We start from the raw sequence: 24930 nt of genomic DNA on the forward strand, positions 1-24930 counted from the left end.
TTTACTCTGACCAATAGCAGCAAAGAACAAATAAAAATATTGAAACATGTCATCAGCCCCTCCCCATAGTCTCTCTATAACAGGCCACACCGCCTGCCAATCCTCCTCTTTCTTTGTAAATCCGAACCGAACAGTCCAACCGAACCGCCAACCAGGAACCGGAACAGCCTGGGAACAAAAACGCCATCCATCCGGAAGCGAACAGGAACACCAGGAACAACCTTGAAGAAACTCCCTGAAGCCGTCCACGTCACATCACCGGCTGGAACCGAACTGCCGACCCTCCGAACCAGGACGTAGAACAAAGGACACCACGGAACTGACCGATCTCAACCTGAAAAAAGGCGAAAACAGAACCATGATAGAAGCAAATTGGTGCATTGTATTCACAAACAAATGGTTGCGACAAACCTACTCAGGAAAAACTCATAGAGTTAAATCAATATGCAAATCACATACAATCAAAATCATTCCAATTTTAAAACTCACATAGGGAGGGAAAACGTAGGGTGGGCAATACTCGCCTCCGTGTCTTTAATAAAATCATGACTTTACGTCATGAAATAGGAAAATCACCTGATTTTATTACAAGACCTGGAGGCTCATATTGCGAGTTCAAAGTTAAGACAAATTCTCAATGATTGATGAGAAAACGTGAGGACCTGGATGGAAGTAAAATTCTCTGAATGTGGACACTCTGGACCAGTCCGCTAATTTCAAAATGTCCTCCAACCTGGCGCCAGACACCGCCAAAGAGGTAGCGGATGCCCCCCTAGCGGAATGTGCCGAAAAAATGGAAGTGTCCACGCCCGCCAATTCCATGACCCACTTCATCCACCTAGCCAGCGTGGGAGCGGTCACCGGGGCAAAAGGACGAATGGTAGAGAGGAAAAGATGAGAAAACTCCCGTGATCGATGAAGGGAAGTGCGAGCTTCATACTCCCTGAGGCATTCCACCGGACAGAGAGAAGGCGAGGCCGGGAAAGCCGGATAAGCGACAGAGCGTATGTGAGTCTTGGTCCTCCTAGAGATGTCAAAGGAGACCCCCTCCGGAGTATACGAGCGGGCATCATAATCCAAAGCCCGGACGTCGGACACCCGCTTGCAGGAAATTAGACAGAAAAGAGTGACGAGCTTCGCCGACAGTTGCCTTAAGGAGAGGTCTGAATTCTGAGGCCAAGAAGATAGAAAGGAAAGGACACAAGACACGTCCCAAGTAGCCGAAAATCTAGGTCTAGGAGGCCGAGACATCCGAGAGCCACGCAATAGACGGCATACCAAAGGATGTTGCCCCGCAGGAGTACCGTCAAACCCCTGGTGGGACGCAGAAATGGCCGACCTGAAAAGGTTGATCGTGCGATAGGCCTTGCCCTGGTCGAAAAGAGAAGATAGGAAGTGCAAGATCTCCGTCACAGGTGCCGAAACGGGATCCAAGTTCCTAGCCACGCACCAGCGATCCCAAGATCCCCAGGCAGATCTGTAAGATCTTCTGGTCCCTGGGGCCCAAGCGTTCTCCAAAAGGACTCTAGCTGTTCCCGAAACTCCCGGGACCTCCCAGGGTCCCCTGAAATTCGACACGCCAACAGGCGCAGAGATCCGTCCAGGAGAAGAGGATGTAGCTGGTGATTCGGACCTCGGAGGAGAGTCTGAGATGTCGGGAGCAGGTACGGGGTCTCTATCATCATCTCCAGAAGGTGAGGAAACCACGACTGGGAAGTCCAAAACGGAACCAGCAGAACCAGATCCGCTGAATGACGGCGTACTTGAATCAGGGTCCTGGGAATCAGCTGGAAGGGGGGGAATGCGTAAAGCAGACCCCGCGACCAATCCTGTAGGAACGCGTCCACAGCTTCGGCCTCTGGGTCCGGGTGCCAACTGTAGAAACGTGGCAGCTGCGTGTTCAGGCGGGAGGCAAACAGGTCGATACAGCAATGCCCCCAAAGAGACGTTAAGGACCGGAACACCGCTGGATCTAACTGCCAGTCGCTGGAGTCGGAGAGATATCGAGAGCTCCAATCCGCCCGAATGTTCTGGACGCCCGGAAGATATTCCGCCAAGACAATCAACTCCTTGTCCAGACAGTAGTCCCAGAAATCCTTCGCCAACCGAGATAGGATGGTGGAACGTGTACCACCCATGCCATTGATGTAACGCACTGCCGACACGTTGTCCATGCGAAGTTGAATGCAGGCCTTGGCCGTGTCCCTCGTGAAACTCCTGATTGCGAACGAACCTGCCAACAGTTCCAGCGCATTGATATGGAATCCCGCTTCGTCCGCTGACCAGCCGCCTCCGGTTGAGATCCCCTCGCAGTGAGCTCCCCAGCCCGACAGGCTGGCATCCGAATCCACCATGAAGTCCGGACGATAACCGAAAATGGCTTTGCCGTTCCAAGCTTGTAAATTGTGGATCCACCAGGACAACTCCTCCTTGGTTTCCTCGTCCAGGGAAATCCAATCCGCATAGGAAGCCCCTTTCCGGAGGTGGAAAAACTTCAGACGCTGGAGGGCCCGGTAATGTAGTGGGGCTGGGAAGACCGCCTGGATAGATGACGCTAGAAGCCCTATGATCCTGGCCAGTTGACGCAACGGGATCTGGGAGGACGACTTGGCTCTGCACAATTCCTTCCGAATGGACCGAACCTTGGACGGCGGTAGGCTGAGAGTCCCTGCCGAGGAATCCACCAGAAACCCCAGGAACTCCATCTCGCGAGCCGGGGTGAGACAGGACTTCTCCTGATTGAGAAGGAAACCCAGCTCCAACAGGAGATCCATAGTCCAGCGAAGGTGAGTCAGCAACACCGCATGATCCTGTGCCATGATCAGGATGTCGTCCAGATAGACGATGAGGCGAACTCCCCGACTGCGTAGCCAGGCCATAGCAGGGCGCATCAGCTTGGTGAAGCACCACGGAGCTGAAGAAAGGCTGAAAGGGAGGCACGTAAACCGCCAAACCCTGTCCTTCCAAAGGAAACATAGAAGGTCCCTGGACGCGTCCTCGACAGGGACGGTAAGATAAGCGTCCTTCAGGTCCAACTTGACCATCCAATCGCCCACTTGAAGTAGGTCCCGAAGGAGATGGATGCCCTCCATCTTGAAATGGCGGTACCTGACGAACGCGTTGAGAGCGCGTAAATTGATGACGGGCCGTAGCTGGCCCCCTTTTTTCGCCACCAAGAAAATGTTGCTGATTACCGCACCAGTGGATGCCGGAGCCGGCTCTATGGCCCCTTTGCGGAAGAGATCTGATAGCTCTGAGTCCACAAGTATGCGGCTCTCTACCGACAGCACTGCCGGGTGTGGGGGCGGAATGGACAGATGAGAAGATGTCAGCTCTATGTGGAAACCCCTGACCGTGGAGAGAACCCATTGGTCCGAGGTGATGCGCGACCAAGCTCGAGAAAAGAGCCGGAGTCTGCCCCCTACACAAACAGTCAAAGAATTGAAATGAGGCATCGGTCTTACCATAAGGTCGTCTGGAACCAGGGTTTCCTCTGTATCCTCTAGGCCTCCAGGATCCTCCCCGGGAAGGGAAAAAGGATGATGACTCCCGCCTCTGCTCCTGGAACACAGGTCTCTGGGAGAAGGAGCCTCTGCCCGTAGCACGGGACTGAAAATGGGCACGGCCGGACAGACGGCCCCTGAAACTGCCGGCCCTGGTAGAGACCCTACCGTGAAACACCCGCTTCATCGAACTTTGGGCCTTATCGAGTGCTGTAAAAGCACCGACGAACCGTCCTAAGTCTTTAATAAAGGACTCGCCAAACAGCAGGCCCTGAGCCTCCTTACCGGCTTCAGTAAGCGCCAAGTTGGAGAGTTTAGGCTCAACCTTAAAAAGTATGGCCTTGCGCCGTTCAATAGCCAGGGACGTGTTAACGTTTCCTGCTACGCAAATCGCACGCTGTACCCACTCGCGCAGCTCTAGAGGGTCTACCTGCTTACCCTCGACCTTGGCAACCTCGGCCAAGTCGAAAATCTTTGCCAGGGGGCCAAATATGTCCAGGAGCTTGTCCTGACACGCACGCAGGGCTGACTCCAGACCCTTTCTCGGATTCCACCCAGATTTGGCGAGGAATTGGGTCATTTTGGGGTCTACCGCTGGAGTCTCGCAAACCCTGTTCGGGATTATGGGTCTGGGGCATTCTGCCCTAAGCTTGTTGCGCGCCTCTTTGGAGAGGGGGCAACGCACGCGGGCCTCCAAATATTTGGAGACGTGCTCCAACGGCAACCACTCCGCAGACCGAGGGTGGTGTAGGGAATCCGGGTCAAAGAGCGGTTCCCCTGATGGGTCCGTCAAGGACACATCTGCTGCCGAAACTCTGGAGCTGCACCCGGGTAAGGGGTTATCTTCCATGACCCCTGATGGGTCCTCCTCTGCCTCCTCAAAGGCGTCATCTAAAGCCTCCTCCTCAGATCCGATCTCAGAATCGGAATCCATTTCCTGCAGTGCTCTAGCACTTTTCCAGTTGCGCGTGCGTTCTGCCCGACGCGTACGGGCTCTCTTGCGCGGACCAAGCGCGCCAACATTGGTGGAAACATCATCACCGTTATTTCGTTTTCTGGAGGCAGATGGCCCTGGCCCGGTGGGTGAGGACACCATGACGGGCTGCGGGGTTTGGGAGGTAGCGGGATGGGCCGCAAGGGCCTGGGCAATTGTCTGTGAAATGACCGACGTCATAGACCCCATGGCCGCGGCTATGGCGTTAGACAGTGATGCCTGAAAATCAATGGGCTGGTCACCAGGGGCCAGAGTATGAGCAACCTCCCCTGAAGGGGTTAATTCAACCAGAGGGACATCCTCTGCTGCAGGGCCCTGGCCACTATGCACATGGTTAGGCATGTTGACCGGTTGGTAATAGGGCTGCCAAAACAAACTGATGCCTAAATTATAACTGGGATAAATAACCTGAGCAGGCCAGGATCCTCCCCCGAAGGGTTAATAGCCTGGCGCTGCGGAGTGAGTGGTAATGTGCCGGCAAGGGGATTTGCCCCAGGCCAGACAGAGGGAAGAAAAAACCTAAAGCAACAAGAAAGGACGAGAAGAGGGACGGACCGAGGCGCCGGCAGCTCCGATCGTGAGAAGACGCCAACCGGAAGCGGAAGCGCCCGAGATCTCGCGAGATCTCGGGCGCGCCTGCAAGGATGAAAGGGAGAGCCGCCGCAGCCGCACGGAGGTAAGCGGCGGCGGGAAAAGAGCCCGTCCGATCACAAGGGGGGGAGGGAGGTGCAGCAGAAGAGGGCACAGCAAGGGTGACAAGCCTAAAAGAAATGACAGAGCGCTCGATAACTAGGAGAGAGGGGAGGCGCCGAATTAACCCCCTGATAGCCGCAGGCTAGGGTGAAAACAACCTAAGAGGAAAAAACTGGCTACAGAAAAAACATACATATATATATATATATATAGCTATATACTCTAAGATAGCCCCAAAGGGGGGGGGAAACAAATACAGAGAAACAACTGCAAAGCCCAAAACGACAATCAATATATATCTGAAAGACAAGATGATAGAAGCAACAAATCACACTACTTATCTCTGCGGTCAGCAGCAAAGAAAGAGGGGGATTGGCAGGCGGTGTGGCCTGTTATAGAGAGACTATGGGGAGGGGCTGATGACATGTTTCAATATTTTTATTTGTTCTTTGCTGCTATTGGTCAGAGTAAAGAAGGAGAATAGCAATATGAGCCTCCGGGTCTTGTAATAAAATCTGTCTTGTTCTCTTCCAGGGAAGGGCCCCTCTCAGTCTCTTCCAGATATAAAGGGTTTGGCTCAGACATCGAGCAAGCCTTCCCCTTTAAGCATTCCTCCGTCAGTTTCGCCCCCCAGCACAGACCCGAGTACCCCTCCGAGCAAAGGTGGCCGCAGGAGCTTCTGGGATATACTGGTAAGGAAGTGGCGATTTGTCATTCACACAAGTATGCTTGAAGTTTCACTAAACGGCATAAAAACTTTTGCAACCATTTTATTTTTATTTTTTATCACAGCAGTGCATCTACTTAACCCCTTAAGGACCAGGTCATTTTTAGCAAATCTGACCAGTGTCACTTTATGTGGTAATAACTTTAAATCTCTTTTACTTATCTAGGCCATTCTGAGACTGGTTTTCCCGTCACATATTGTATTTCATGACAGTGGTAAAATTGAGTTAAAAAATTTCATTTTCATTTATAAAAAAATACCAAATTTAATTTACCAAAAATTTTACAAATATTCACAAATTTCCAAATTTAAATTTCTCAACTTTAATAATAGATAGTAATAACTCCCAAAATAGTTATTAGTTTACATTCCCCCTGTATGTCTACTTTATGTTTGGATCATTTTGTGAATGCCATTTTATTTTTTGGGGACGTTAGAAGGCTTAAAAGTTTAGAAGCAAATCTTGAAATTTTTCCGAAAATTTTCAAATCACACTTTTTAAGGACCAGTTCAGATCTGAAGTCACTTTGTGAGGCTTACATAATAGAAACCACCCAAAAATGACTCTTTTAGAAACGACTTCCCTCAAGGTATTCAAAACTGATTTTACAAACTTTGTTAACCCTTTAGGTGTTCCACAAGAATTAATGGAAAATGGAGATAAAATTTCAGAATTTCACTTTTTTGGCAGATTTTCCATTTTAATTAAAAAGAAATTCCACTAATAAAGCAAGGGTTAACAGCCAAACAAAACTCAATATTTATTGCCCTGATTCTGTAGTTTACAGAAACACCCCATATGTGGTCGTAAACCGCTGTACGGGCACACGGCAAGGTGCAGAAGGAAAGGAGTGCCATATGGTTTTTGAAAAGCAGATTTCACTGGGATAATTTTAAGTTGCAATGTCCCATTTGAAGCCCCCCTGATGCACAACTAGAGTAGAAACTCTCAGTGCTTTGTGGCCAGGGGCAGGGAAGCACATCGCCTTCGTGCGACTGCTACCTCTGCACCCCATATAGCTACGCCCCTGCCTAGGATGAGAATGCTCGTCCTAGTGCCTGAAGTAGCGGCCAGTTAGGAGGAGCATTCTCGTCCAAGCTCCTTAGGGTCCGTTCATATGTCCGTATGTGTTTTGCGGATCTGCAAAACACGGACACCGGCAATGTGCTTTCCGCATTTTGCGGACCGCACATCGCCGGCATTCTCATAGAAAATGCCTTTTCTTGTCCGCAATTGCGAACAAGAATAGGACATGTTCTATTTTTTTGCACAACGGAAGTGCAGACAGCACATTCCGGCCCCATTGAAAATGAATGGGTCCGAACCTGTTCCGCAAAATTTCGGAAACGGATGCGGACCCATTTTGCGGACGTGTGAATGGACCCTAAACGTGTTAACTGAAAAAGGAAGCAACTTTGCAATGATTTTTGTTTTGCGAGTACAGCTCTTCAGCTAACCTATGTGTCACCATGGTGACAGACTACAGACAGACCCTGCGCAGTCTGATCCTGCAGCTACAGACAGTTGATTAATTATTTTTAGTTTAGAAACATTAAAGCACTAATAAGTTTGCAGAAGTCTTCATACCCTCTCATTGTATTGATGCATAAAATGTGATTTGCCCTTTCTTACCCTAATTCCAGAGTAAACCTGACAGTACGGAGCTGGGCCCCCCGAAAACCACTGACGACATAGTCTGTGAACGGACAGAAGAGCCGCGAACCAGGCGACGGCACAAGACGGAGAGCCTAAAGGTTCCCAGTTATCCAGACCGGCCCGGGATCAGCCTGGAGCACGCTCAGAGGTGGGGTCTCTAGTCCGCTAACTCCAGGAGCCATGTCTGTCCAGAGTCACAATGCTCCTTGTCTCTGCCCCTACAGGAAGCGCCAGGCACAGCTGGATGAGGGCGATGTGGGCACCCTGCACCCGCTGTACAGCCACACCTGCCTGCAGTGGATGATCTTCATGAGTCAGCTGGGTATGTGCCCTGATAACATGGTGTCTGCGCTCAGATCCTGCATGATAATGGGTCCACCACACAGTCCCCCACACCACACACCAATAAATGGGCAGTCCTATGTAAATAAAGCTTAACTATTGTGTAATTTAAAGTACCTTTCTTATATACCGTGTTTCAATTCCTCAAAATAGCTGGTTGCTGTCAGTGAATGGATGCACTTTTGTTTAAATCCATATGCTGACAACCCCTCCAGACCATGTCCTCTGCATGTTTACAGCGCAGTGGTGCTCTCTTTTGTAACACACTTATCTAAATCTCTGGTTGCTGTCAGCGAATAGATGCATTGTTTACAACCCATCCGGATCTTGTCTTCTGCATGGGTCGTTGCAGTGTATCAGTGCTCTCTCTTAACAAACCCTGCTCCTGTGTTAGGCCTCATGCACACGACCGTTTTTTTTTAAGGTCCGCAAAAATGGGGTCCGTAGGTCCGTGATCCGTGACCGTTTTTTCGTCCGTGGGTCTTCCTTGTTTTTTGGAGGATCCACGGACATGAAAAATGAAAAAAAAATGTAAGTCAAGTTTGCCATTGAAATGATAGGAAAAAACGGACACGGATCACGGACACGGATCACGGACACGGATGACAATCTTGTGTGCATCCGTGATTTTTCACGGACCCATTGACTTGAATGGGTCCGTGAACCGTTGGCCGTGAAAAAAATAGGACAGGTCCTATTTTTTTCACGGCCAGGAAAAACGGATCACGGATGCGGCTGCCAAACGGTGCATTTTCCGATTTTTCCACGGACCCATTGAAAGTCAATGGGTCCGTGAAAAAAAACTGAAAACGGCACAACGGCCACGGATGCACACAACGGTCGTGTGCATGAGGCCTAAGTTGGGTATGATCTGGATGGGGTTAAAAGTAAATAAGAATGCTACCGTTCATTGACAGCAAGCAAAAATAGTAAATAATTTCAACGTAAAATATGTTCATTTTCAGAACTTTACGTGACTCCTTTACAGGGGTTGTTCTGTTTGGACGCCCCCACCCCCCCGGGGATCCACTGATCGCTGTCTGTCCCGTTGGGAGCACAGTGCGGTACTACCTGGTGTCCAGTCACATAATAGGGCGTCTGGATGTCACTATATTGTTCAGTTACATGTCATGCATATTCTGCTGCACCCCATAAATGAGATCGCAGCCTGCCGTGGAGGCCGCAACAGCGAGACCCCCGTATCTGGAGGGGTGAGGGTGCCAAACACTGCTGATGAAGCAGATCATCGCTGCCAGCTTTGACTGGGAATTTGCAGTGCAAAGAGTGAAATGTGAGTCCAATCCACGGCAGAATCCAGAATGCAGCAGGATAAGGCTACTTTCACACTAGCGTTCGTCGGTCCGCTCGTGAGCTCCGTTTGAAGGGGCTCACGAGCGGACCCGAACGCAGCCGTCCAGCCCTGATGCAGTCTGAATGGAGCGGATCCGCTCAGACTGCATCAGTCTGGCGGCGTTCAGCCTCCGCTCCGCTCGCCTCCGCACGGACAGGCGGACAGCTGAACGCTGCTTGCAGCGTTCGGGTGTCCGCCTGGCCGTGCGGAGGCGTGCGGATCCGTCCAGACTTACAATGTAAGTCAATGGGGACGGATCCGTTTGAAGATGCCACAATATGGCTCAATCTTCAGGCGGATCCGTCCCCCATTGACTTTACATTGAAAGTCTGGACGGATCCGTACGAGGCTATTTTCACACTTAGCTGTTATATGCTAAAATAATGCAGACGGATCCGTTCTGAACGGAGCCTCCGTCTGCATTATTATGATCGGATCCGTTCAGAACGGATCCGATCGAACGCTAGTGTGAAAGTAGCCTTAATACTTGCAGATTTGCAGTAATATCCTGCCTCTGGGATCTCTGCATTGTGTGGTGGTGTTAATTAATGTCATTTATATATAAAGAGGTTTCCGCACGTGCCGTGTTTCTCCTGCGCCGTTTGCACTGCACCTTGTTTCCTGTGTTCTGTGATTTGGGTGGCGGTGACCTCTGACCCGTCCTCCTGCAGGGTGTCCGTCCATCCAGCTCTCCTCCGCTCAGACTGGTTCTCGGTTCCTTCTTTTATCCGTTCTGACTGAACTTTTCAACATTATCACATCTCTGGCCAGCGACACCAGCGTCCGAGTGTTTGAGAAAATCGAGTAAGTTGTGAATCCAGGATTTTTTTTTTGGGGGGGGGAGAATTATTATTATTCTATCAGCTTTATTATCATCACTTTTTTCCAGTCGCCCGGAAGGAGCAGCGTTTGTGCCTTTCTTTATCACCCAGCCTAGCACATCTCGACCCGCAGTCGCTCGTGAGCTCATCCTTCTGGGGCGTAATTTTCGCCAGTGGAGATATAACACCGAGCAAGGTGAGATTCCTGCCCCCCCCCCCCCCCCTAACCATAACCCCGGAGGTTCTCTTTGAGACTTCCAATGATGATATGAATATTGTCAACTGAACGTTAATATTAGGATTGACTTGATGTTATAGAGCCTAAAATGATATGTCCACCATTAACATATTACAGTCTATATATAGAATTAGTCTACATACAAACTCACTGTATATACATTACTGTATTATACTCCAGAGCTGCGCTCACTATTCTGCTCTTGGAGTCGCTGTGTAAATACATTACTTATCCTGTACTGATCCTGAGTTACATCCTGTATTATACTGCAGAGCTGCACTCACTATTCTGCTGGTGGAGTCACTGTGTACATTACATTACTTATCCTGTACTGATCCTGAGTTACATGCTGTATTATACTCCAGAGCTGCACTCACTATTCTGCTGGTGCAGTCACTGTGTACATACATTACTTATCCTGTACTGATCCTGAGTTACATCCTGCATTATATTCCAGAGCTGTACTCACTGTTCTGCTGGTGGAGTCACTGTGTACATACATTACTTATCCTGTACTGATCCTGAATTACATCCTGTATTATACTCCAGAGCTGCACTCACTATTCTGCTGGTGCAGTCACTGTGTACATACATTACTTATCCTGTACTGATCCTGAGTTACATCCTGTATTATACTCCAGAGCTGCACTCACTATTCTGCTGGTGCAGTCACTGTGTACATACATTACTTATCCTGCACTGATCCTGAGTTACATCCTGTATTATACTCCAGAGCTGCACTCACTATTCTGCTGGTGCAGTCACTGTGTACATACATTACTTATCCTGCACTGATCCTGAGTTACATCCTGTATTATACTCCAGAGCTGCACTCACTATTCTGCTGGTGCAGTCGCTGTGTACATACATTACTTATCCTGTACTGATCCTGAGTTACATCCTGTATTATACTCCAGAGCTGCACTCACTATTCTGCTGTTTATGGAGATTACTCCTATATGTGTCCTGGTGATCAGATGATATGATATAGATGCTGTAGGATGCAGGTGATGACTTTCTCTTTACTCCCAGCTTATACGAGTGAGGATGATGAGGATTGGGATGAGGATAGAAATGATGATGAGGGCTTCAAGTTGAAAATGTGTAAGTCTCTCTCCCGTCCTTGCCAGCACCGGGTGATGGTTGTGGTTTGACACACAGATGAGTGCACATAAGTAATTCTCAAAAATGTCTGTTTCCAGACAACTAGATTGGTTTTTACAATTTTTCTTCCGGCACATGAAACACGTACTTGGGAAATCCTGGTGCAGAAAGACTCATTGGGCGGATCGCCTGCTAGTCCTATGTGCTATATACTACAGCCCTTAATGGTATAGTATATAGGGGTGTGGAAATGATGATCTCTGACACTGGGAGCCTCCACTCACTTCTCTGTATAATAATATTAAGACGACCGACCCTGCTGCCTCCTCTAATGGTAATGAGATGACTCTGCTGAATTATCCCAGTCAACACAGCAAAGCTGATAACAGTTTATGTTACTATGTCGGCCTAATCCCATAGACCAGGTGCACCACAGTCTGTCTCTGAGTAGTCGCTGAATCTATGGGCGCTCTGCGGCTGAAGCTTTTGTGTATTTTGGGTGCTGCAGCCAACATGTTACATGTCAGTGAATGGAATATTTAGAGAATTCTATAGAAAGGATCATGCAGGTTTCCCCGCTGACTCCGAGGTTCTGTGTCTAGGAATATTCTTTTAATATAGATTATTTCTGTACCCGCAGCTCAGAAAGGGTTCCAGCGTTTTGAGGCCATGGAACAGGAATCCGCCGAGAGACCCCTGGACCTGACTTCCTCGCCACGTGGATTGGTTCCTCGACAAAGGTTCCTGATCATTGACATCCAAGACAAGAAGGTAACACTGCAGGGTCGGCAGGTATATCCGTCTCAGGGTTTCCGGACTCCTCCTCCTCGCAGCTGGATTGACATCTCCATTTTTCTTCTTGGGCAGCTGACCCTGTACACGTACAACTGGTCTCCAGACCTGGGCGCATCGCTAAGCCGCTCCCTGGTGCGCCTCATCCAGTGGCAGAACGCCCGGGCTCACGTGGTACATTGTCTTCTGAGCCAGAAGTTGGGGCTCTTCCATCACTACTGTTTTGCGGACACCCCCTTGCACGAGGAGGGCAAGCAGGTAACTCCTGTGGACCATGTGCACCCCCCAATGATGCTTCTTCGCACAGATTATCATTACTTATATGTTGTGTCCTCTTCTCAGGACCCCAACCCCTTCCTAAATTCCACCCTGGAGGTTGACGCCCTCATCAAAAGCCCCACACCTCCGCCGTACAAGGAGCAGACGCGGATGGGAACCGCGGGCCGCAGCCTCCCATCCCTGCACTATCCCCCAGACATTATGCCTTTCGATGAGGTTCTCAGGGACGTCATACCCGTGAAACCCATTCAACTCTCCCCGGAGGTCGACACCATCTCCCGCCACGGGGCGCAGTTTCTGGAAATTAAAAGTACTGAAAGACGAGGTGAGAAGGGGAAGCTGAGGATATGGCAGGTGCAGAGGGACTGTCCGCATTGTCCAATCTTCTCAGACTGCCTAATAAACATTGGGTTTTACTTTATGAGAATTTCAAGATCTCTGCTTGCTGTCAGTGAATTTTAACTATTCCTGTGTACATCTAGAGACTTAAAACTCTCCTAATACTTCTCATTGCTGAGGGTTTGTGACAATGATATCCAGCCTGCACCATCCTCTGTAAAATAAATACAGTAGCACAAACCTCTTTCCAGTCCGGATACTTTGTTACAGTGTATCAGTGCAGGGGATTTATTAAGTACTAGCAGAAGGACCCGGCTTTGCACGGCTATATTTCATCTATTTCATTTATTGTTTGTGAGTCGTTAAAAGATATCGACAGTATCCCCCATAACGGTGACCTCTACAGCACACCGCCCCTTTAACAGTGAACTCCACAGTCCCCCACCCCTTAAAACTGACCCCCCCCACAGTGCCCCGCCACTTTAAAATGGGACCTCCACTGCAGCCCATCCCCTTAACTTTGACCTTCACAGCAGCCCGCCCCTTTAACAGTGAGTTTCACAGCACCCCACTCCCTTGATAGTAGCCCGTCCCCTTAACAGTGACCACACAGTATCCTGCTGCCTTAACAGTGACCTCACAGTACCCCGCCCCCTTAACAGTGACTTCACAGTACCCCGCCCCCTTAACAGTGACCTCACAGTACCCCGCCCCCTTAACAGTGACCTCACAGTACCCCGCCCCCTTAACAGTGACCTCACAGTACCCCGCCCCCTTAACAGTGACCTCACAGTACCCCGCCCCCTTAACAGTGACCTCACAGTACCCCGCCCCCTTAACAGTGACCTCCACAACAGTTGCCCCTGCCTCCTTAACAGTGACCTTCACAGTTTCCGCCCCTTTAAGAGTGACCTCCACTGTCCCCGCCCCTTTAACAGTGACCTCCACTGTGTCCGCCCCTTTAACAGTGACCTCCACAGTGTCCGCCCCTTTAATGCTAGGGCTTCACGACGACATGTGTCACGCAACATTTTTCTGAACAATTTTTATAATGATAGGCTGCGTTTTTGAGTGATCGCAGAACATGCATACACACATATATACACATACATACATACATGCGCACATATATACATACACATAAACATATATACACACATACATATATACGTCCTTTATATATATAGAGATAGTGTTTTATGTGCCAGTCTTAATCTCTTGCGCTGGCATCACATTCACCTCACTTATTAGTGCACGCCTCTTAGGCTAAGTTCACACCTGTATCGCAGATTGCATAAAAGCCAGTGGACTCCTGAACGGACCTCATTATAGTCAATGGGGTGCATTCGGTGCCACTCGGTTCGGTTATTTGCCGGCCGTAATAATTGCGGTACATCTTGGGCCGTTCTTGCTGCAGAACTCAAATCTGTGGCGGCTAGGTTTCAGGTTTACTGTACGTAGCAATTTGAAATAAACAATAGTAGATGTTCCGGGCCCCGTAACGATCACTCCCCACAACACACTTTTTTTTTTTCAAGTGACGAATGTGTCGCAAAGTTTGGCGCAAATGGAGCTTGTGGCAAAATTAGCCATGGTTTTTACATTGTGGTGTAGGGGGTTTTGTGCCCCATTGTTTCAGCCTGGAGCACAGACTGTTTTCTCATAGAGCATTGTCTGCAGTGGATACAATTGTACCGAATCCTGTATTCAGACTACAAATGTACGAGAGTGTGCTTCCATTCACTGACTGCAAAGTGAGATCTTATAAATGGTGAAGGAGTTAAACACAAAGTCTGTTAGAGAGTTGCAGAGTTCTTGATGATTCAGTGATTAAAGGGCTTCTGTCACCCCACTAAACAGTGTTTTTTTTTGGTTTACTTATAATCCCTACACTGCGATTTCTGCCTACATAATCTAATTAATCATTTTGGTTCAGTAGATTGTGTTAAAAACGTGCTTTTAAAATATGCAAATTACCTTGCTACCAGAAAGTAGGGCGGCTACTTGCTGGTAGCAGCCGCATCCTCCGATCCTAAAGACGCCCCCTCCTCATGTTGATTGACAGCCCTGCCTGCTATCAAGATCTCGCGCCTGCGCCGTAACGGTATTCAGTCAGCGCAGGCGCACTGCGAGGTGGCCGCTCGCTCGGCCGCTCCATCCTCAATGCGCCTGCGCCGATGACGTCACATCTACACCCGGCGCAGGCGCATTGAGGATGGAGCGGCCGAGCGAGCGTCCGCCTTAGTGCACCTGCGCCGATTTAAGACAGGTATGGCGCAGGCGCGAGATTTTGAATGCAAACAGGGCCAGCAGAGAACGATCCCGTTCCCTGGGGAGGGGGCGTCTTTAGGATCGGAGGATGCGGCTGCTACCAGCAAGTAGCCGCCCTACTTGCTGGTAGCAAGGTAATTTGCATATTTTAAAAGCACGTTTTTAACACAATCTACTGAACCAAAATGATTAATTAGATTATGTTGCAGAAATCGCACTATAGGGATTATAAGTAAACCAAAAAAAAAAAAAACAGTTTAGTGGGGTGACAGAAGCCCTTTAAGCATCATTTACATAGCACCAGAGACCCCCTTTAATGTGTCGTGGGGCCGGGTCTTCCCGCCATTCTTGCCCTTTTCTGATCTCTTTCTTATTTTTATTTTGTAGAGGTGGAGAAACAACTGAAGATCGAAAACCTGTTTGTGACTTGGCAGCAGAGATCGGCACAGTCTAACATGCCGATCAGCGTGAGTGGCGGGTACCATCCCCTGCGTCCTGGACTTAAAGGGCCAGGAGCCTACTGACAGTGTAGAAAAATAAATGCATAATAGGGTGGTCATTGTAACAGTCGGTGGATCCTACTACGTAATCTGTATCTTCATACTCACTTCCATCTGTGCTCCCACAAACCAGCCGTAAAATGCTTACAGAGGACTCCTGAGCGTCCACATAACGGAGAGGACTCCTGAGCGTGCACGTGACGGAGAGGACTCCTGAGCGTCCACATAACGGAGAGGACTCCTGAGCGTGCACGTAACGGAGAGGACTCCTGAGCGTCCACATAACGGAGAGGACTCCTGAGCGTCCACATAACGGAGAGGACTCCTGAGCGTCCACGTAACGGAGAGGACTCCTGAGGGTGCACGTAACGGAGAGGACTCCTGAGCGTGCACGTAACGGAGAGGACTCCTGAGCGTGCACGTAACGGAGAGGACTCCTGAGCGTTCAGGTAACGGAGAGGACTTCTCTCTATGCATTTTACTGCCGGTTTGCAGGAGAGCAGCATCCTATAGGAGCCGTGTGAAAGTGTTATCATCTGGGCAGTGTATGGCACTACCTGGGCACTTTACACATCTGGGTACAGTAACTGGCAGTGGTGTGTCACTGCTGAAATATTATTTTTAAGGGGTTTTTCAGGAATTAATTATTGATGACCTATCCTCAGGTGGGCATCAATCAGCTGTTTGAAGGAGCCACGGTGCTCACACCACCACAGCGCCATACATTGTATAGTGGATGTGCTTGGTATTGCAGTGCAGTCTCTTTCCTGTGGATGGGACTGGGCTGCGGGAAGGCCATATGACCCATGGACGTGACATCCCAGGAAGAGGCCACAGCTCTCACTCAGGCCCCTTCAAATGATTGACAGGAGTGTCGGGAGTCGGATCCCCACCAATATCTAAGTCCTGGAAACCCCCTCAGGAGTGTTACTGTGGTATCTCCCTGTCTGCATCCATCTGTTGTTCTATGTTGTCAGCCATTAGATTAGTGGCAACTAAAGCCACCGATTTCAGTAGGACTGTGACCATCTTGTGTATGATGGTCCTGACTCTTCCCAGACTACAGATGTCGGGGCAATAAGAATCGAGCTGTTGGATTTTTAATTTGCCTGATCCTTTTGTTCTTAAAGGGATATTCCATAGGACTGCTGGAGATAACCGAGCTCAGCGCTGTGCGATCGCTGTCAGTGGCGTGGCAGGGCACACGGTCAGCAGCTGCTTCCTTCAGACAGGGTACCCGGAGCCCTCTTTTGATTGGTGGGGGTTCCAGTAGTCAAACCCCCACTCATCTAACGGTTATCCTCTGTCCAGTGGATAGGGGATACTTTTCTGTTAAAGGGAACCCGTCATCAGCGTTATGCTACCCATACTAACGGCAGCATAGAGACAGGTGAGTTGATTTCAGCGGTCTGTCATTTAAAAGTTAAAAGTAAGTGGTTGCCGTGAACCAACATCACAATCATTGCAGACTGGGCCTGGAGAAGAGTCCCGGCCTCCTGAGAAGAGTCCTGGTTATTCATGGGTTCCTGCTCTCCTGCCCACCTGCTGATGACTGACCGGCTCCTACCTAGTTTTCTCTCTCTCTCTAGGAGAGAACTGCCAATCATCAGCAGATGGACGGGAGAGCAGGAGATAATGACCAGGACTCTTCTCAGGTAGATGTGACTCTCTACAAGGCCTGTGCTGCAATGAATATGATGCCGGTTCTCGGCGACCACTTACTTTTAGCTCATGAGTGACATCAGCATTTCTATCACTATTTTATACGGCCCTCAGTGAGGTCAGCATAAAGATGATGACGGGTTCCCTCTAAAGCAGAGCTACCAGCAGCAGCGGACCCCACTCTCCCCTGTACATACATGCAGCCTGCCTGTGTACGGGGGGTCGGTCTGAAAGGACAGCTGCTGACTGAGCATGCATTATCTGACAGCTATGGTCACCTGGAGGGTAAGAGCTGACTGCCCCGTGTCCGTTACCTGACATGATCTGTAGGTTCCTGTCCGTCCTCATCCCCTTAACTCTTTCTATTCCCCCACAGGCTGCAGACCTGGACACCCTGAAGCAGTCGGCCCGCCTGGTCCATTACTGCGCCACCCCTCTACTGTTTGATCCGTCTTTTCAAGCACAAGTCCAGAGTGACCAAGACAGGAGTGAAGGGAAGGTGAGTTGTGGTTCCTGCCACCTGTGAAGTACTACAACTCTCATTCTCCCCTATCAGGCTGCAGACATTGTAGATAAGATTTTTTTTTTTTTTTTTTTTAGAAGAGACATCGGTCCAATGACTCCGGCACGTCCGTCAGGGATCGCAGCCACAGCTGTGATTCAGCGGACATGCCTCCCAGCAAAGCTAAAGAAGAGCCCTGGCTGCAGGAGCTGTGCACAGCCTTCATGCAGCAATACATTCAGTACCTGCAGAGCACCGGCTTTATACTTGTGCAGCTGCGCCCTGCCTCCCCCGCTCGCAGGTAAGTGCCCGTCATGTGACCAATGAGAACTCCTTTAGGATTCGTTCACACATCTTGGATATACTGGATATACTTTCCACTGTAGCGTATTACAGCAAATCTCGTGCTGCGGAAAAAAATCGTCAGCAGAAATGGTCCAGATTCCACAGCAATGTGTGGCTGTACCCTTACTGTGAAGGAACGGGGTCGGATTCAGGAAATATCTGTATTATACTCCAGAGCTTCATTCATAATTCTGCTGGCTTCAGAGCTAAAATCTCCCAGCATTCTCTGCTTGTTTGCATGAGTCTTGCTCTGGTAATCTTGAGGAATCCCAGCCGGACTCTGGGGGACCTGCCTAACACAAAAGGGGTGTCCGGCCTCGTCACCTCTTTTGAGGGCGGAGTTCCTGAATCTTTTCACTTGGTGGTGAGCGGCTGATCATAGAAATGAGCTGACATTGTGTTCTGCCTGTGTATTTGCAGCACGGCACGGATTAGAGCTGTGGCCTCCCTGGCTCCAGAGAACAGAGCTTCCAAACCCAAAAATGAGGGTAGTCCTAAGGTAAGTCCTGAACTGCAGAGGAAGAGTCTTGTTACCCTGCTGTGAGGGTCGGTGCACTGGTCATAATGGGGGTTATAGTGCCAAGCCTCGCTTAAAACCCCCTCTTCTTAAAGAAAGCATCAACTGCATAAATTATGTTTTTGAAGAAGGTTGGTTAAATATATAAACCACAAAGAATGCCAACTGTTACTACAACTCCCAGCAGCTTCCCTAGTCGGTAGATGGTTAGATAATAGGAGTAATTGGAACGATACTGACGTCATTCTATCTGTATGCAGCAGAGTACAAGCTGTACAGTGACCACCTACCACCTGCAGAGGGCGCTGCCTGGAGGGATCGTGCTGATGGAGCTCTCCTTTCAGGTTGTCAACTGAGAAGTAACTGGGAATGCTAGGGGTAGTAGTGCTGGGGTCACCGTTCTGATGGTGTTTCTGTCCCGCAGGGATGTTACTTCTGTGTGAAGCAGTACGCGCTGGAGTGTTCCCGAATACCGATGGGCCAGTCCGTCAACTCCCAGGTAAAGGACGGATGTCTGTTGTGTCACACCAGTTATGGCTACTAGGCAGGCGGCATTCTCAGTGATGTCACCGCTGATCTCTAGTGAATGGATAGGCGGCATTCTCAGTGATGTCACTGCTGATCTCTAGTGAATGGATAGGCTGCATTCTCAGTGAAGTCACCGCTGATCTCTAGTGAATGGATAGGCGGCATTCTCGGTGATGTCACCGCTGATCTCTAGTGAATGGATAGGCGTCATTCTCAGTGAAGTCACCGCTGATCTCTAGTGAATGGATAGGCGTCATTCTCGGTGATGTCACCGCTGATCTCTAGTGCATGGATAGGCGGCATTCTCAGTGATGTCACTGCTGATCTCTAGTGAATGGATAGGCTGCATTCTCAGTGTTGTCACCGCTGATCTCTAGTGAATATATAGGCTGCATTCTCAGTGATGTCACCGCTGATCTCTAGTGTATGGATAGGCTGCATTCACAGTGATGTCACCGCTGATCTCTAGTGAATATATAGGCGGCATTCTCAGTGATGTCACCGCTGATCTCTAGTGAATATATAGGCGGCATTCTCAGTGATGTCACCGCTGATCTCTAGTGAATGGATAGGCTGCATTCTCAGTGATGTCACCGCTGATCTCTAGTGAATGGATAGGCTGCATTCTCAGTGATGTCACCACCGATCTCTAGTGAATGGATAGGCTGCATTCTCAGTGATGTCACCGCTGATCTCTAGTGATGGATAGGCGGCATTCTCAGTGATGTCACCGCTGATCTCTAGTGAATGGATAGGCTGCATTCTCAGTGATGTCACCGCTGATCTCTAGTGAATGGATAGGCTGCATTCTCAGTGATGTCACCGCTGATCTCTAGTGATGGATAGGCGGCATTCTCAGTGATGTCACCGCTGATCTCTAGTGAATGGATAGGCTGCATTCTCAGTGATGTCACCGCTGATCTCTAGTGATGGATTCAGTGATGTCACCGCTGATCTCTAGTTCTCAGTGATGTCACCGCTGATCTCTAGTGAATATATAGGCGGCATTCTCAGTGATGTCACCGCTGATCTCTAGTGTATGGATAGGCTGCATTCTCAGTGATGTCACCGCTGATCTCTAGTGAATATATAGGCAGCATTCTCATTGATGTCACCGCTGATCTCTAGTGATGGATAGGCTGCATTCTCAGGGATGTCACCGCTGATCTCTAGTGAATGGATAGGCGGCATTCTCAGTGATGTCACCGCTGATCTCTAGTGAATGGATAGGCTGCATTCTCAGTGATGTCACCACTGATCTCTAGTGAATGGATAGGCGGCATTCTCAGTGATGTCACCGCTGATCTCTAGTGAATATATAGGCGGCATTCTCAGTGATGTCACCGCTGATCTCTAGTGAATATATAGGCGGCATTCTCAGTGATGTCACCGCTGATCTCTAGTGAATGGATAGGCTGCATTCTCAGTGATGTCACCGCTGATTTCTAGTGATGGATAGGCGGCATTCTCAGTGATGTCACTGCTGATCTCTAGTGAATGGATAGGCTGCATTCTCAGTGATGTCTCCACCGATCTCTAGTGAATGGATAGGCTGCATTCTCAGTGATGTCACCGCTGATCTCTAGTGAATGGATAGGCTGCATTCTCAGTGATGTCACCGCCGATCTCTAGTGAATGGATAGGCTGCATTCTCAGTGATGTCACCGCTGATCTCTAGTGATGGATAGGCGGCATTCTCAGTGATGTCACCGCTGATCTCTAGTGAATGGATAGGCGGCATTCTCAGTGATGTCATCGCTGATCTCTAGTGAATGGATAGGCTGCATTCTCAGTGATGTCACCGCTGATCTCTAGTGAATATATAGGCGGCATTCTCAGTGATGTCACCGCTGATCTCTAGTGTATGGATAGGCTGCATTCTCAGTGATGTCACCGCTGATCTCTAGTGAATATATAGGCGGCATTCTCAGTGATGTCACTGCTGATCTCTAGTGAATGGATAGGCTGCATTCTCAGTGATGTCACCGCTGATCTCTAGTGAATGGATAGGCTGCATCTCAGTGATGTCACCACCGATCTCTAGTGAATGGATAGGCTGCATTCTCAGTGATGTCACCGCTGATCTCTAGTGAATGGATAGGCTGCATTCTCAGTGATGTCACTGCTGATCTCTAGTGAATGGATAGGCTGCATTCTCAGTGATGTCACCGCTGATCTCTAGTGAATGGATAGGCTGCATTCTCAGTGATGTCACCGCTGATCTCTAGTGAATGGATAGGCTGCATTCTCAGTGATGTCACCGCTGATCTCTAGTGAATGGATAGGCGGCATTCTCAGTGATGTCACCGCTGATCTCTAGTGAATGGATAGGCGGCATTTTCAGTGATGTCACCGCTGATCTGTAGTGAATGGATAGGCGGCATTCTCAGTGATGTCACCGCTGATCTCTAGTGATGGATAGGCGGCATTCTCAGTGATGTCACCGCTGATCTCTAGTGAATGGATAGGCGGCATTCCCTGTGATGTACAATGCAGGTAAGAAAGCGAATACGGCGGCACTGCCCTCAGTGATTCACAGCCCTAGATTACGAGGAGCCGGTGCTGTGGTATGATGTACTTCACTTAGTGGTGAAGGCCAAAACGATGTGCAGTATATGAAGAAGAGAAGAAGTTTGCGGCACTCACCGAAGTAGTAATTATGTTGCAGCTTTATTCATAACTTCATTTGAAGACGGTGCACGTATCGGATCCTGGGGCGAACACACTGTAGTGAATAGTAGCGGCTATGGCCGTTTCGTGCATGGGATCGCGCATCTTCTGGCCGGAGTGTGTCCGCCCCAGGATCCGATACGTGCACCGTCTTCAAATGAAGTTATGAATAAAGCTGCAACATAATTACTACTTCGGTGAGTGCCGCAAACTTCTCTTCTTCTTCATATACTGCACATTCTCAGTGATGTCCCCGCTGATATCTAGTGAGGGGTGGGGGATGGTGGAGGCTGAGGATGCAGGTGGCTGAACGCTCTTCTTCATCAGAGGATTTATCTTACCAGTAAAGAGGTAAAGTGCTGCAGATGTATCTGTCTGTAGATGTGCCGCCATCACCGGTGATCTCCGAGCACTTCTCCTCCATCTACACAGGTGTTGTGATCACGGTTAATTGGCGCCGTTGATTATCGCTGTATGGAAGGAGATGTGCACCAGGGGGTTATTAACTCATAATTAATGTAACCAACACTTCAACAGAGAAATAATAAAGAATAAGAAGCCGATGAACAAGATTATACCCTATACCAGATCACAATATTACAGGTTACATGTACTCCACAACCCCAACCGATCCCCTGTGTATACTCCAGAGCAGCAATCACTATTCTGCTGGTGCAGTCACTGTGTACATACATTACTTATCCTGTACTCATCCTGAGTTACATCCTGTATTATACTCCAGAGCTGCACTCACTATTCTGCTGGTGCTGTCTCTGTGTACATACATTACTTATCCTGCACTGATCCTGAGTTACATCCTGTATTATACTCCAGAGCTGCACTCACTATTCTGCTGGTGCTGTCTCTGTGTACATACATTACTTATCCTGCACTGATCCTGAGTTACATCCTGTATTATACTCCAGAGCTGCACTCATTATTCTGCTGGTGCAGTCACTGTGTACATACATTACTTATCCTGTACTGATCCTGAGTTACATCCTGTGTTATACTCCAGAGCTGCACTCACTATTCTGCTGGTGCAGTCACTGTGTACATACATTACTTATCCTGTACTGATCCTGAGTTACATCCTGTATTATACTCCAGAGCTGCACTCACTATTCTGCTGGTGTATATCATTTAGACATGATGTAATGTCTCCGGAGGTTATGTTTTACTCCTACGTCCTTATGATAACACTTCTGGTCCTGAGCTCTTTACCCTGCTGATACACGAGGACATTGATGTGGATGTTGACTACGCAGGAAGATGTTATTTTCTGGTCGGGGCTCCTCATACATTTGCACAATTTAATTATATTGATTTTGTTACCCAATGATCTGAGACGTTTTCCTGTTTCATTCACATAAAGCTTCATCATTGTGAACAGTTTTGCAACTTTGTGTCCAATTTTTGGCTTGCTGTCAGTGAGTGGAAACATTTTCTTTATATCCAGAGGCTGAAAACCCATACAGATGTCCCACTTCTCACTAATGATGTTTTACTCCAGTTGTTTCCAGTCTGAACAGTCCTCTATGAGCTGAACAGCCCAAACTGTTATGTATGGTTAATATTCTTCAAGATCTCTGCTTTAGGTCAGTGAATTCTCACAGCTGCTGGTTTGCTACTATTCTATCAAACCTAGAATGTTCCCTACAGAGCGGAACGTGTTACCTGCACTGATACACTGTAACAATCTATCAGGACATGAATGAGGTTTGTGCTGCTCCTGTGTTTACGTCCCAGAAGACTGTAGACTGTCTACACTGGATACAGATGTAACAAACCCTCAGCTGGGGCAAGTATTAGTTCTGTACAGGTTTTTCAGCCACTGACTGTTTCCATTCACTGACAGCTGCTGCAGTTTTTGAAAACATTGTGTCAGAAAGTTGCAGAAGTTGACGTTTTACATTGATTGAGAAGGTGGACGATTCCTTGAAGGTTGTTTTCAGCAGAACGCTCCTGGTGCAGCCGCAGCGTGTTTGTCCTGTGTACATGTCTCCGTCCTCTCTTTATCAGGGCACGCTCTCCATCCGAACCCATTGCAGGAGTACCGCCGAGAGCGCCTCCGAGTCCGCGGTACGTCCCCCATTTCAGCCCCCTGGTTGCTTCTTCAGGTCTGGATGCTACGCGGTGCCTGCCGCCTGTCATGCTTTCACTCCTCCGCCTGTCACCTTAACCCTTTGTGTATCACTGCACTTCTCTGCAGCGCCTCCTCTGCGGGGAGCGCCTCGTCAGGACGGGTTTGGCCTCCTTGGTGCTGGGCTATGGTCATGGTTTCGGTGCTGGTGTCGGGAAGGATTTGGTTATTTGCACAGATGGCAAGAAATGGATTTGCCATCTTGGCCGCTTGGTTGAGGGAAGGAGTGGGGACAGGAATGCGAGGGTGGCTTGTGTCCATCCACCACAAGGGGGCGCTGTGCTGGAGCGGTGATGGGGCAACATGGCCTCACAAATCGGAGGCTCAGGCGTCGCGTGGTGTAATTACACGGTGAACCAATATTCATAAGAAAGCAGCCTCTGAGTCACTGGGAGCCGTGAGGCATCTGCTACCTCATACCTCAGCAGTGTCACAATAAGGAAAAACATTCCTCAATCATTACTGCAATTAAAAAAAAGAGGCAGATAAGAGGCTGCCAAACTCTCTGGCGCCCCTTATCTCTAGAGGAAAGAAAAGATTGGACAGATTAAAAGCCCGCGAGACCTCGTCTCCCCAGTACTGGACGTTTGGGGTTTCATTTTACAGATCTAATCTACATCAAAACTTTTCTGAAAAGTTCCCTTAATCCAGAGTTGGCGATACCCGCTACGTGCCGGTTTATCAGGTGTTCTAGAACAGGGGTGCCCAACAGCTATTAGGGCATGCTGGGAGTTGTAGTTTTGCAACAGCTTAGAGGGCTGCAGGTTGAGCCTCCCTGTTCTAGAATATCAGACGTCGAGGGCAATATCCCGAGTTCTCTGCTCATTAGATACAGGGTTAGAGGATTTTATGTATATTGTATTCATCTTCAGTTACGTTGTGCTCCAGTTACATCCAGAGCTGCATCCCGTGCTCATCAGTTGTGGAATGCCATTACAGCAGGACAGTGGGG

The 24930-nt window shown here is 49.0% G+C and overlaps 2 protein-coding genes across 8 annotated transcripts in view; one reads left to right on the forward strand and one right to left on the reverse strand.

Moving 5' to 3' along the window:
* LOC122943702 lies at positions 1-22578 on the reverse strand. 2 transcript variants are annotated; one of them, XR_006390890.1, is made up of 2 exons: positions 22177-22578; positions 1-334 (listed from the first exon to the last, which is right to left on the reverse strand). XR_006390890.1 is itself a non-coding variant. In XM_044301655.1 (2 exons), the coding sequence occupies exons 1-2, from the start codon at positions 4837-4839 to the stop codon at positions 330-332; spliced, it is 1380 nt and encodes a 459-aa protein (XP_044157590.1). In that variant the 5' UTR covers positions 4840-5532; the 3' UTR covers positions 1-329. The 2 variants fall into 2 exon arrangements, 1 of the variants encoding a protein (XP_044157590.1); XM_044301655.1 differs by lacking the exon at positions 22177-22578 and adding an exon at positions 3465-5532.
* The window catches only part of SZT2 (SZT2 subunit of KICSTOR complex), a 100214-nt gene that overhangs the window by 68503 nt on the left and 6781 nt on the right, over positions 1-24930 (forward strand). For 4 of the 6 annotated variants that reach the window (XM_044301643.1, XM_044301646.1, XM_044301647.1 and 1 more), the window contains 15 exons: positions 5725-5882; positions 7562-7722; positions 7799-7896; positions 9939-10071; positions 10157-10284; positions 12071-12201; positions 12298-12480; positions 12565-12826; positions 15499-15578; positions 17650-17772; positions 17874-18076; positions 18541-18619; positions 18898-18981; positions 19062-19136; positions 23858-23917. In XM_044301643.1, coding sequence (XP_044157578.1) covers positions 5725-5882; positions 7562-7722; positions 7799-7896; positions 9939-10071; positions 10157-10284; positions 12071-12201; positions 12298-12480; positions 12565-12826; positions 15499-15578; positions 17650-17772; positions 17874-18076; positions 18541-18619; positions 18898-18981; positions 19062-19136; positions 23858-23917 — 1958 coding nt within the window. The remainder of the gene's footprint in view (positions 1-5724; positions 5883-7561; positions 7723-7798; positions 7897-9938; positions 10072-10156; positions 10285-12070; positions 12202-12297; positions 12481-12564; positions 12827-15498; positions 15579-17649; positions 17773-17873; positions 18077-18540; positions 18620-18897; positions 18982-19061; positions 19137-23857; positions 23918-24930) is intronic. The other 2 variants (XM_044301645.1, XM_044301648.1) reach the window with 1 other exon arrangement.

This window comes from Bufo gargarizans, chromosome 7, assembly GCF_014858855.1.
Source record: "Bufo gargarizans isolate SCDJY-AF-19 chromosome 7, ASM1485885v1, whole genome shotgun sequence".
NCBI classification, from domain to species: Eukaryota; Metazoa; Chordata; class Amphibia; order Anura; family Bufonidae; genus Bufo; species Bufo gargarizans.